The 12,113-nt window shown below is 41.3% G+C and overlaps 1 protein-coding gene across 2 annotated transcripts; it reads left to right on the top strand.

Annotated features, from left to right (window-relative positions):
- The first annotated feature begins 705 nt into the window (after positions 1 to 705).
- On the top strand, positions 706 to 7,989 carry LOC141592282 (peroxisomal acyl-coenzyme A oxidase 1). Of its 2 annotated transcripts, none has more exons than XM_074412884.1 (14): positions 706 to 1,130; positions 2,801 to 2,909; positions 2,999 to 3,060; positions 3,195 to 3,404; positions 3,513 to 3,600; positions 3,776 to 3,938; positions 4,136 to 4,331; positions 4,571 to 4,768; positions 5,259 to 5,390; positions 5,699 to 5,819; positions 5,947 to 6,057; positions 6,150 to 6,219; positions 6,327 to 6,510; positions 7,535 to 7,989. In XM_074412884.1, exons 1-14 carry the CDS (start codon positions 981 to 983, stop codon positions 7,742 to 7,744), a joined length of 2,004 nt encoding a protein of 667 aa, XP_074268985.1. In that variant the 5' UTR covers positions 706 to 980; the 3' UTR covers positions 7,745 to 7,989. The 2 variants fall into 2 exon arrangements, with proteins under 2 accessions (XP_074268985.1, XP_074268993.1); XM_074412892.1 differs by having other exon boundaries at positions 795 to 1,508; positions 1,827 to 2,909.
- The last annotated feature ends 4,124 nt before the right edge of the window (positions 7,990 to 12,113 follow it).

Below are 12,113 nucleotides of genomic sequence, written 5' to 3'. Positions count from 1 at the left end.
TGTATAAAATAAATGTATAAAATTTAATGAAATAGAAAAAGTAGTATACTCGTACAATTTTTTATCAATGTCTACTATATTGACATATAAGTTCAACATGGAAAACGAGAAGACTAATGTTCACTATACAACCGTCCAAAGTCATAGTCATAGTCCAAGTCCACAATCAACTATTCAACTCTTATTTTCACACTTTCACGTGTAACACTTTCAAACAAACTTTCATATTTTTGTTCCCATTCCATTAAATTAGTGGCAGACGGTCTCTCATGAAACCTAGTATTTTTTCAAACAATTTTTTTATTAAACATGATTATATTAGTCTTCAATAAAAAAAACAGGTTAAATATAATATTATCTCATAATTGTTCATTTATTCCCCTTCTCATTTTGCAAAAAAAATAAGCAAATAATTTTAAACCACATAAAACACTCTAGCTACATGCAAATCAATTTGGACCACACAAATCTTTATAAATTTTTTGTCCAATCTATCTATAATGCCAAACAAACTGATTAAATATAAATGGGTTGTATTTATCATAACCCATAAATAAATATGATAAATAAAACAAAAACCAAGAAAATAACAAACTTTTATCCCATTTAAGACGAATATATCTTATCTTAGATAGTATTTGATCCGTTATCCACGTAATACGAATAAAACCGTCTTAAAGAAGACCAATCGCCAAAAAGAAAAATAGACTAATCAAATACAGTATAAATACGTTGCCTAATTGTTGTTAGAGTACGTTGCAATAACTCTATCCACTCGTCTAAATCGTCCACCTAACTCAAACTCATATTCATTAAATCAATCAATTATCATTGAAAATCCCATTTATTTCTTGAATTTCATCAACCCAATTCAATTACTCAATCTAATTTCCATTATAAATAATCCCATATTTTAATTAATTAATTTCCACCATTATTGTTGTTCTTGAAGAAAAACAAATAAAAAAACCCAGAAAAAAATGGTGGAAATTGAGGGAGGAGTTGATTATTTACAGGATGAGAGAAAAAGAGCGAATTTTGATGTGGACGCCATGAAAGTAATATGGGCAGGTGGTAAACATTTACACGAAGTTGGTGATCGTGTGGCTCGTCTCGTTGCTAGTGATCCTGTTTGTTTCTCTATCCTTTAATCTTTTTATTATCGTTTTTCGTAAATTATAGAGTAAGACCGTCTTATAGTGTAAGACAAATACGATCCTATCAATAAATGAGTGTTTTAAATTACTCGTATAGTCGTATTATATATCGCCTCACAGGGTAAGACCGTCTTGTAATTTTTTGTGTTTTTTGTTTGTATTTTTGATGAAAGGTGTGATTTTTGTGATTTGGGTTGGTTTTTAATTGTATGTATGGTTGGAAAGTTGAAATCTTTTCGAGATCACAAATTCTTATTTGTGACGGTCACACGAACTCACGAAGTCAGGCTCGATTTATATAATGTTATAAAGAAAAGGGGTTGTGAGAGTCATAACCTTGGCGATAGAGGAGTAGCCCCTTGCCTTACTAAGTGGTAGTTCTTCTCCTCTTTTATCGATGTGGACAACCCTCACATATGGGACTTTGGGTTTTTTCACACAGACTCGACTAATTCATTCAATTAGTAATTCAGACCGGACAAATTCAACTGTGCAACTTTTTTGCTCGTCCGACTGCAAACTTTGGCCCATGAAACCCAGGTCACATAACCATGGGCTCTGATACCATGTTAAATTTAACAACGGGCCTGGGCCGCACCCGAACGGAGGAGAAAGAGTCCACATACAACAGGCCCAAGAGGGTTCCACCCTAAAACCAATTGGCGATAGAGGGAGTAGCCCCTTGCCTTATTAAGTGGTAGTTCTTCTCCTCTTTTATCGATGTGGCACATATGGGACTTTAGGTTTTTTCACATTTAATCAAGCAAAATAATTAATTAAGCTAGCTGCGCTTTTTTTTATTGTCAAATGGCGGTCATTTGATGTAATTCTCAATGCGATTCTCATATTTTGGTTAACTAAAAAACGTCCCTAAACTGATCATGCAGCGGCATAGGGTAAGACTACGTACATTTGACCCCTTGCGTACCCCATAATTTGTGTGAGTTGCTAGGATGTTGGTGGTGGTTGTGGTTGTGATTGTGGTGGCGGTGTTTGTGTTTGTGGTGTTGTATTAAAGATTGTTTAATTAAGGCAGTAATGTAGTGGGTTGCTGACCGAGTTCTGTGGAGTCCTATTAACAAATAACAACTGGTAATATTTGAATATTTTCAATGATACAAATGTCGGATTGATTGTTAAATTATTCTGCTTATCAATGCAATTATGCAAACTCAGAATTCAGAAATATGGGTGTTACTCCCTCTTGGAAAAAATATTGGAAACTTATGGGTGTTACAATTAAACGTGGGTGTGTCGAATTTATGATCTAGCATACCCAATGGCCAATACGGCAATACTCCAATCATTGACTCAATACTACTCTAGCTGTCAACTTTCTACACAAATATTGGCCCAAGGGCATGTCAATACCTAATTTATGTTGTTTCCAAATTATGGGTTTGCGAGTTTTTTTCGCAATATTTTGTGATTTGGTGGCTACTGCTACCCCTTGCTACTACTTACCTTCGCCTTGGACTTGTAATGAAAATTATGTTATCATATTTAGCATTCTGGTCATATGCTTTTTGAACTTCCATGGTATGGACTATGGAACACATTGGATTAGATGTAGCACTAGTGTACAAGCGCCTTAAATATTACGAGGACATGAGTCATTTGCTTCCATTTGGATTGATTGCCAGGCATTTAAAAAGGATGACAGGATGCAGCTAGAAAGGAGAGCGCTACTTAAGAATACTCTTAGAAAGACAGCTCATGCTTGGAAGAGAATCAATGAACTTCGTCTGACTGGTTAGATATGCTCTGAGGCTTCGTTAGTTGCATTACATTCATTGTCTGTAACTTGTCCCGTAATTATAGTTGTAATGTTAATGCTGCAGAAGAGGAAGCCAGTCTATTTAGGTTTTATGTGGATGAACCGGCTTTCACAGACCTTCATTGGGTAATCATGCATCTGATAATTTTTGTTCTTTATTTTCATAGTTATTCCAAATTCGCAATTTTGTGTTAATTTAGTTTGTGCTCTTTAGGCTTTATTGTTGTCCAAAAATCTTATCGATTTTTTTCTGTGGCTAGGGAATGTTCATTCCTGCTATCAAAGGACAAGGCACGGATGAGCAGCAGCAGAAATGGCTTCCATTGGCATATAGAATGCAGATTATTGGATGCTATGCTCAAACGGAACTTGGTCATGGTTCTAACGTTCAAGGTTTGGAAACTACTGCAACATTTGATCCTGAGGCAGATGAGTTTGTCGTTCATAGTCCAACACTAACTTCAAGCAAAGTAAGTTGTAAATCAAGATGTTACAATGGCCTTAAATTGCCATTTAGATAGACGATTTTGTTGCTTTAATTGTTAGTTGTTGAGTTTGGCGTGGTGATCATATTTCAGTGGTGGCCTGGCGGTCTTGGAAAAGTTTCAACGCATGCACTTGTTTATGCTCGTCTGATAGTAGATGGACAAGAACATGGAGTTCATGGTAACTAACTACTATATCTGGTTTTTCACTTGGGTGCAGTTGTTTTTAATGTTTCTCTGTTTGTTTCCTTTTGTGTCCTATTCAGTGCTTCTGTCTTGGACACCAGGGTCTTATTATGTGAGTGTATTGTAATATATGTGAGTTTTTTTAACGGTGTGTGTACTTTTGTCTTAAGGTTTCATCGTGCAACTGCGGAGCTTAGATGATCACCTACCTTTGCCCGGTATTACCGTTGGTGATATTGGATTGAAATTTGGAAATGGTGCATACAATACTATGGACAATGGAGTGCTACGACTAGATCATGTGCGCATCCCTAGGGATCAAATGCTTATGAGGTGCGTTCTCTAAACTGGTCAAACTTGTCCAATTTAGGAATTTTTATATGGAAGTTTTATCAGTTTCCCCAGTAGCGTGTCTTAAATGAGCCGATATCGCAAGACACAAGTGGGTCATATGTTTTTGTGATTCCCTGTGTACAGTCTGTTTTGTTGGCTTGGTGTTAGAATTCTAAAGCTGATTTGCATGATCTCAGGGTGTTACAGGTGACCAGAGAAGGGAAAGTAGTGGAGTCTAATGTCCCTCGACAGCTAATCTATGGTACCATGGTTTACGTCCGGCAGACAATTGTGAATGATGCTTCACGTGCTCTGTCAAAAGCAGTTTGTATCGCTACTCGTTACAGTGCTGTTCGCCGCCAATTTGGCTCTCAAAATGGTCTTGAGACTCAGGTATTGAAATATTAGACTATCCAAACGTTAGGTCTTCTAATGAACAAACCTCTTGAGTTCAGTATTCGTGCTAGATTTGCTATTGGACCAAAGTTTTATGCGACGAAAATTGTGTGGGCCAACACTCATATGGGTGTGTGTGTGTGTGTGTGTGTGTGTGTACATGTGGGTTATTTTCCACCCAATGTCAAAATCTATCTACTTTTTAAATATCTTTGTTAATCCGCTGTTTGTTGTAGGTGATTGATTACAAGACCCAACAAAGTAGACTGTTTCCACTGCTTGCATCTGCATATGCTTTCAGATTTGTTGGCGAATGGTTGAAATGGCTTTACACCGATGTAAATGAGAAATTACAGGCTAAAGACTTCTCCACACTGCCTGAGGTCCATGCCTGCACTGCAGGCCTTAAATCTCTGACAACTTCATTTACTGCGGTATGTGATTTTCCTTGATGCCCAACCTTAAATGAATGTTGGTTCTATCATCATTATAATCTGGTCTATCTAGTTTAAGCGGTTGTTACTTCTTGTCGTCATTGCCTGTATATAATTATACTCCTCACCAAAAAGATTCATCACCTTTACATTATGGTCCATGCCGAAATGAAATTGATCACAGTTTAAATTTAATAGGCTAAAAGCCAATTAAAGGGTACTTTTGTGTTTCAGTTGTGCTAGTTCACAGGCTGCATGCTTGTTTTGATATGTTGGTTATAGGCTTCCTTGGTGGCCTAATATCAAAAAAAAAAAAAAAAAATCTTTGAAAGTAGAATATGGTTCTCCATTAAGTGTTGCTTCTTATATCTCATCGACTGTAAAAGTTAAAATAGTTAAATAAGTATCCTATTCAAGTACTCCAACTCTTTTTTCTATGCTATTGTCTACTAACTTATTTCTTTGCCATATGCCATTATCTTTTATACAGGATGGGATTGAGGAATGTCGGAAGTTGTGTGGTGGGCATGGTTATCTCTGTAGCAGTGGTCTGCCTGAGTTATTTGCGGTCTATGTCCCTGCTTGTACCTATGAAGGTGACAATGTTGTGTTGCTACTTCAGGTACTACTCAGTACACATTGCTTACCATGTTTTTTTTTTTTTTTTTTTTTTTTTTTTTTCCCCGAGAACCAATGAGCCACTAAGGTAATGTTGTTGGTGGTGTTTGCTGAGGTAGATATAGTACAAGATGTGACCTTTAAGGCATTAGTGTTGAGGTTAACGTTATCCATCGCGAAACTTAAATCTGCGTCTAGGAATCAGAATATGAATTCAGTAACAAAAGGCAGTTTTATGGTTAATTATGGCTTGAGAAGAATTGATGTTAATTCTAGAGTATAACTCGTTACTCTTCTCTCTCCGTCCTCTAGGTTGCTCGATTTCTGATGAAAACTGTATCCAAACTGGGATCTGGGAACCCGCCTGTTGGTACGATTGCTTATATGGGGAGGGTGGAACATCTGATGCAGTCTCGTTGTACTGTTCAGAAAGGTATGAAATGCTCTTTCTCCTCGCTAATTACCCGCCTGTTGGTACGATTGCTTATAGGTCTATCTTAGAATTTTTGCCCTGTCCTTGTGTTGTTGAGGGCTTATTGTTAATGCTTGTTTCCTTGCAGCTGAGGATTGGTTAAATCCCGACGTGGTAATTGAGGCTTTTGAAGCACGATCTGTTAGGATGTCTGTTGCCTGTGCTCAAAATTTAAGCCATTTTCCAAACCAGGAAGAAGGTAAAAGAACAAAAATTCTCATGTGAAATTGTCTGTCGATGAATGAACAAGTTCTGAACAGTTTCGATGATGCTGAAAACCATTTCTTTCAGGCTTTGCGGAGCTCTCGGCCGATCTAGTAGGGGCTGCTTTGGCTCATTGCCAGCTTATTGTCGTTTCCAAGTGAGTAACTACTGAATGTGTTCATTATTTTTCGTTCTTGTAATCTTGTCTTGATCTGTGATCCTTGATTTCACGTTTTATATTGACACGTTCCAAATTTGCGCCAGGTTTATTGCGAAACTGCAACAAGAGATACCTGGAGACGGAGTAAAGGAACAGCTGCAGGCACTCTGCGGTATCTATGCTCTTTCAATCGTCAAGAAGCATCTCGGCGATTTTCTAGCCACAGGCTGCATCACTCCTAAGCAAGCTTCCCTTGCAAATGACCTTCTCAGATCTCTATTCTCTCAGGTTTCAATCATCTTACACTATTTTCCTTCTCCCAGTTGCTAGTGTTGGACATGCATGTATCTAGTAGTGTCAGACACCGCTATTTTGCGGGAAAAAAAATTTGGACAATAAATAAGGCAAATATCAAAGGAATATTTCCCTGCCAAAAAAAAAATCAGATCAAAATGAACCTATTATTAATAAATATCAGCCGAAACCAAAACAATTACTGATTTGTTTCATGCCATAACCTGACCTGATCTCTAGGCTTTATTGGAGGACAAAATATTATGGGTTTGTTTCGGTATTTGATTCTTTTTATTTGGGTTGGTTCGGTCTTGGGTTATCGTGAAGCTGTTCCGGAACTAATCAATTGTCATGCCTAATTTTAATGTCGAATGAGGTGTTGTGTCTAGGGCTGAGCAAAAAATCCGCTTATCCAAACCGATCCGATATCCGTTCTGAATTTTTGGATATCCGATCCGAAAGTTAAGTTTGGTTTGGATATCTGATCCGAAATCTTCGGTTTTGGTTTGGATATGGATATTAGAATTAAAACATTTGGATATCCGATCCGATCCGAAACTATAGTTTTTTAGTATAATTTCGAGAAAATAAAATTTTATTTGATAAAACAACTTCATTAATGTTTAAAATATTAAAGAAATATGTTAAGTGGTACTTAAATTTTATGTCGAGAACATTGGAATAAGAATACTAAAGAAACTCATCACGTAAGACTATGAATATAATCGTGTTTCAAACTTAATTTAAAATAAATTCAAAAGTATGGATATCCGCACTGATCCTATATTTTTGGATATCCGAAGCATTTGGTTTGGATATTGGATATTGGATATCTAATTTCAAGATTTCTAATATGGATATCCGATCCAAACTAACACTTTGGATCGGATACCCGATCCGTGCTCTGCCCTAGTTGGGTCTACACGCAACACATGCAACATGAAGTGCTGAAGAGACAGTTTTTTTTGGCTTATTTCTCTTTCAACTGACTCAAATCTTTACAATCCATGATTTGTAGGTCCGTCCAAATGCGATTGCTCTAGTCGATGCTTTCAACTATACTGATCATTTTCTGGGATCAGCTTTGGGTCGGTATGATGGCAATGTATACCCCAAGCTGTATGAGGGAGCCTGGAAGGACCCTTTGAATCAGACTCAAGTCTTGGATGGTTACCATGAATACGTCCGGCCTATGCTCAAGCAACAGCTCCGGAATTCCCGCCTTTAGTTTTCTCCCAAGTAATAGAAATTCTTAATAATAATTATGCCAATTGGTCTTGTGTCAGACCGTTGTACACGTACAACACACTAGAAATATCTTTTATTAAATTCCGTGCAAGACATAAAGGTGTCGGTTGTATGCTTACAACAATCTTACTTGATAATTTGTTTAAATGTTTAATTGTGCACATTCATGCTTATATGAAATAAGGATGGAATTCGGGACAAAGTACTGTACTTTGTACATGTAAATATCGTATACTGTCTTCATTTCTTCATGTTTTACGTATATGGATTGGGCGTAATTTAAAAAAAAAAAAAAAGAAAGAGCTTTCCTAGCAGCCGCAGCTTCAGCAGCCTCAGCCTTGGCCTCGGCAGCATCAGCTGCCCTCATCCTCTCGGCTTCCTCCTTGGCCGCCTTAGCCTTCTCAGCAAGAGCTGCTTTCTCCGCGGCCGCCTCCTTCTCCATCTTCGCCCTCACCGCCTCCTTGGCCTTCTCCGCCACGGCTTTCTCCTTAGCCTCGAGCTTGTCATCAAGCAGCTCGTCAAATTGGCCCCACGGAAAGGAACCATCAAGAGGGAAAAGCTCCCCGATCACTTCCCTAGCAGCTTCTTCGGCCAAATCCCGGAATTCAGCGCACAGTTTGGGGAGCATGACGGTTTGGAGCATCTCAATGTCCTCCTCCTTTTGCCTAATGATGGCCTCTTTGCCCCGAATCACCTCCTTTGGGCCTTAAACAGTCCCGGATTCGTTCCTCTGCTTTGGAGATAGAGGTCGGCACGCCTCGAACAAGGTTACATTTCTCCAGCTTGACTTCGCGACTTCGGCCGCCGCGACCTCGGCCTTGGCTCTCTCAAAGAAGGACCTCCTTTTCGGCGTCCTCCTCTCGGCCAAGAGCGCCTTCTCGGCATCTCCCCTAAGCCTCGCTCATTGAGGAGATCCGCTTCGCCGACGTTGACCCACCTTAGTGGCATTACGCTCAAAAACGGCTCGAGCCACGGCCTTCTCCTGCTCCATGAGACGAGCACCGGTAACCACGTTCCACCTCGCCGGCTCCTTAACCGCCTTCGTGCCTTCCTCTATATTTTTGGGAGACGGAAGCCTTCGGGATGAGGGGACGGTGGTGACACTTTGACCACCGACTGCGGGGGGAGGGAAGCCTTTCGGGATGAAGAGTTGACGGTGACGCCTTGATCACCAACTGCGCAGAGATCCCCTCCACTGGCACGTGATAACGAGAGCGAAGCCAGTGGTGGTCTACAAAAATTTAATAAAGGCATCGGTATCAACATATTTCGACATATCGTAAAGCTTTGTCATCGGGAGCACCTAATGACCGGCTAAATTTGAGCCACAGGATAGATAGGTACCATGTTTGGCCTTCTTGGCTGGAGGAGGCACTTCCTTGCCCGGTAGAGGCATCTGTCTCTTTCCTCTTACGGATAAGGGAGATCCCTCCGCATCGAGTCCCCCTCATCGGGAATATCAACAATCTCCACCTTCTTAGGGGGGGGGGAATGGGAGGTGGGCAGGTGTCGGCACGCCGTCGCCGCCGAAGACTTTGTTTTCCGCGTCCGACGCACTACGCCGCTAACAACCTTCGCTTCGGGCCTCCTCCCCCGCTCAAGCCCTTCAGCCGTTGTTCCATAAGATCATTCGGCGACGTCGCCCTGCGGATCATGGGCTAGAGCCTTGGGATGCAAGTTAGCAACGGTTTTATCTTTGTGCAGCCCCATTCTCCGGAGGATATCCTCGGTGCAGTCCGGTCCAAAGTGGTGCGAAAAAAACAAAGCAAGAGTTAAGTAGAGGAAATAAATCGAAGTTCGAGAAACAGGAACATTGAGAGCGGTGATGGGCCTCACACCGACCCCACTCACCCCGTGCTAGGGCCGGTATGAGGCCGACATGGCAAAGCGGCTCATCCTGAAGAATGATCTGCGTCGGGGGAATCCATCTTTTCGGCACCCCACTCTTGTCCACCTCAAAGAGCCTCATTCGACCTCTCATCCTCCTTAAGAAGGACCTTGTGGCATCCATTTTACGATGCTTTAGGGTGACCCATCCTGTCATGCTCCGCCTTAGTCTCACACCGCAAATTAACTTGGTGCTGGAAGGAGCGGGGCAGCGGATAGTCATCCGGCACCTTAACGTACACCCACCGATCTTGCCAGTCCTTGCAAGAAGAAAGTTTGTCAACAGAGACATAACCCTGCTCCATTTGCACACTGTACCATCCGACGCGCGCGAGGAGATTGATGGTTTGAGATGATGAAGCCGGCGGAATAAATTCACCGTTGGAGCCTCTCCCTTGAAGAGACAAAGCCAGACAAAACCGATTATGGTTCTCATAGCCAACGGGTGCAGTTGGGCAACGGCAACGTTCATGGCTCTAATTATGGCCATAACGTACCCATTCGGGTGAAACCGGAGCCCGTACTCCAAATGCCGCATGTACACGCCGGTGTAGCCCGGTGGAGGACAACAGACGGCCTGACCCTCCTCAGGGATAACAATTTTGTATCCCCTACCAAAGAAAAAATGGCCCTCGAAAAGTTTCTCACGGAACAAGGGCAAGCTTATGGGACCAAGCACGGTCAAGGCGGACCTTACAGGCGTCGCCGTGATCCATGACGCATCTTGTCTCCCTCATTAGGACGAGACCTTTCCGCATCATCACCGAAATCATCACCAAAATCACCAAAAGAATCGTCATCCTCCCATTCCTCCAGAATTTGAGGATCAACTTCAGGAGAAGGGGACCTAGGGCCCCCCGACGCAGGTTTACTAGGTCCAGCATCAGCAGAAGACATGTTCACAACAAATTACTAGCAAGATAAAAGAAAAATTTGTTTGTTTACCTCGAAGAAAAACACTCGCCGGATCAAAGACTCTGAAGATTGGAAGAAAATGAAGCTCTTGAAAGTTTAGAAAGATGAAGATTTTGGAGAAAATTTGAGAAAATGAAATTGGTGGCCAAAATCACGGAATAACTGCCCTATTTATAGGAAAAAGCCCATGAAGAAGGACCAATCGGGGCACGACCCATGAAGCGTCAACCAATCGAGAGAACGAGACACGTGTCGGACATGCAACCACGGAATGTCAATCGTTGCAACAGTTAAATGTCAATCAATGCAACAGTGACCAAGCGTATTCAATACGCCCATTCACATCTCTTCGCCTGTTCATCTTCCTCAACAAATTCCTAGGTACCTGCTCTCCGCCGGCCACCTGATCAACCAAGCTAGGAAGCACCGGCCGGGGGCAATCAAAAACAACCTAAGCACTCTCATTTTGGTCTCGACCAGCGTCATATTCTTTTCCACATCGGATGCCCTTTACGCATCCATGTGGAGGGGGGATATGGTACGGCCTAACAAGAACCACGCCGATGCATCAGAAGAAGCCGATACCAAAAATTTTGCAAAAATACTTACGCAGAATATACGCTCAACATACATCGGAGCCCATACCACGGCATAGACTACGCTGGGGGCAAATTGATGGGGCATATTCTGCACCACTGACCAAGTCAACATACTGAGCAAGGTCAAGGGTATCCGCAACAAAGTCAACGACTTAGACAGCCTAGCCGATGGAGCCCATCGGCTGTCACTGGTCTCGGCCGGACAACTAGCCAGGTAGGGACACATATCCGCGTACTCATATCCAAGACCCCTCGGCCAGCCTGCCATAGGTCCATCGGCCGAGGGTAGAACGGTCTTTCCACCTGCCAGCCACTTGGCCACTTGGCCACTACGTGACAAAAGGTGAAAGTCTATAAATACTCCTCAACCTTCATTGAGGAAAGGATCCACAAATTAACCTAATAACCACTATTCATCTGGTAATATCTTATTTATCTCTCTACAATACACGTTTAGCCAAGTAACAACAACTTACCTCTCTAAGTTTACTGACTTGAGCGTCGGAGTGAGTACGCTCGGCCAAAGCCGAGCCCTCAGTTTGTTCATCGTTTCAGGAGACCGCAAGGAGGATTCAAGCAAAGACATCGTTCTACAAGCTACGAGTGGTAACAAATATCTGCTCTGGAATTACACCCGGAACACATAGATATATCACAAATAACTAGTTTTGAAACCCGTGGAAATCCACGTGGCTTGTACAAATATATTTATCAATTATAATGAGCTAATTGATTAGTTAACATGTATAACTAATGAACAAACAAAGGCTATTTGGAGGAGGATAATGCTTACCTTTCAATTGATTAATTAACCTATATAAATACCAATTACAATGAATAATATTAGAATTAATTTACAATTAAAACCAAGTTTTCTTTGTAATTAGTAACCACCATTTTACAAAATGAAATCATAATCTTCTTAATAGCATCTTGCTAACCTTGCTC

Source organism: Silene latifolia, chromosome 1 (genome assembly GCF_048544455.1).
Source record: "Silene latifolia isolate original U9 population chromosome 1, ASM4854445v1, whole genome shotgun sequence".
NCBI lineage: Eukaryota > Viridiplantae > Streptophyta > Magnoliopsida > Caryophyllales > Caryophyllaceae > Silene > Silene latifolia.
The sequence above is the reverse complement of the archived record's forward strand: the minus strand, read 5'-3'. Positions and strand labels throughout refer to the sequence as shown.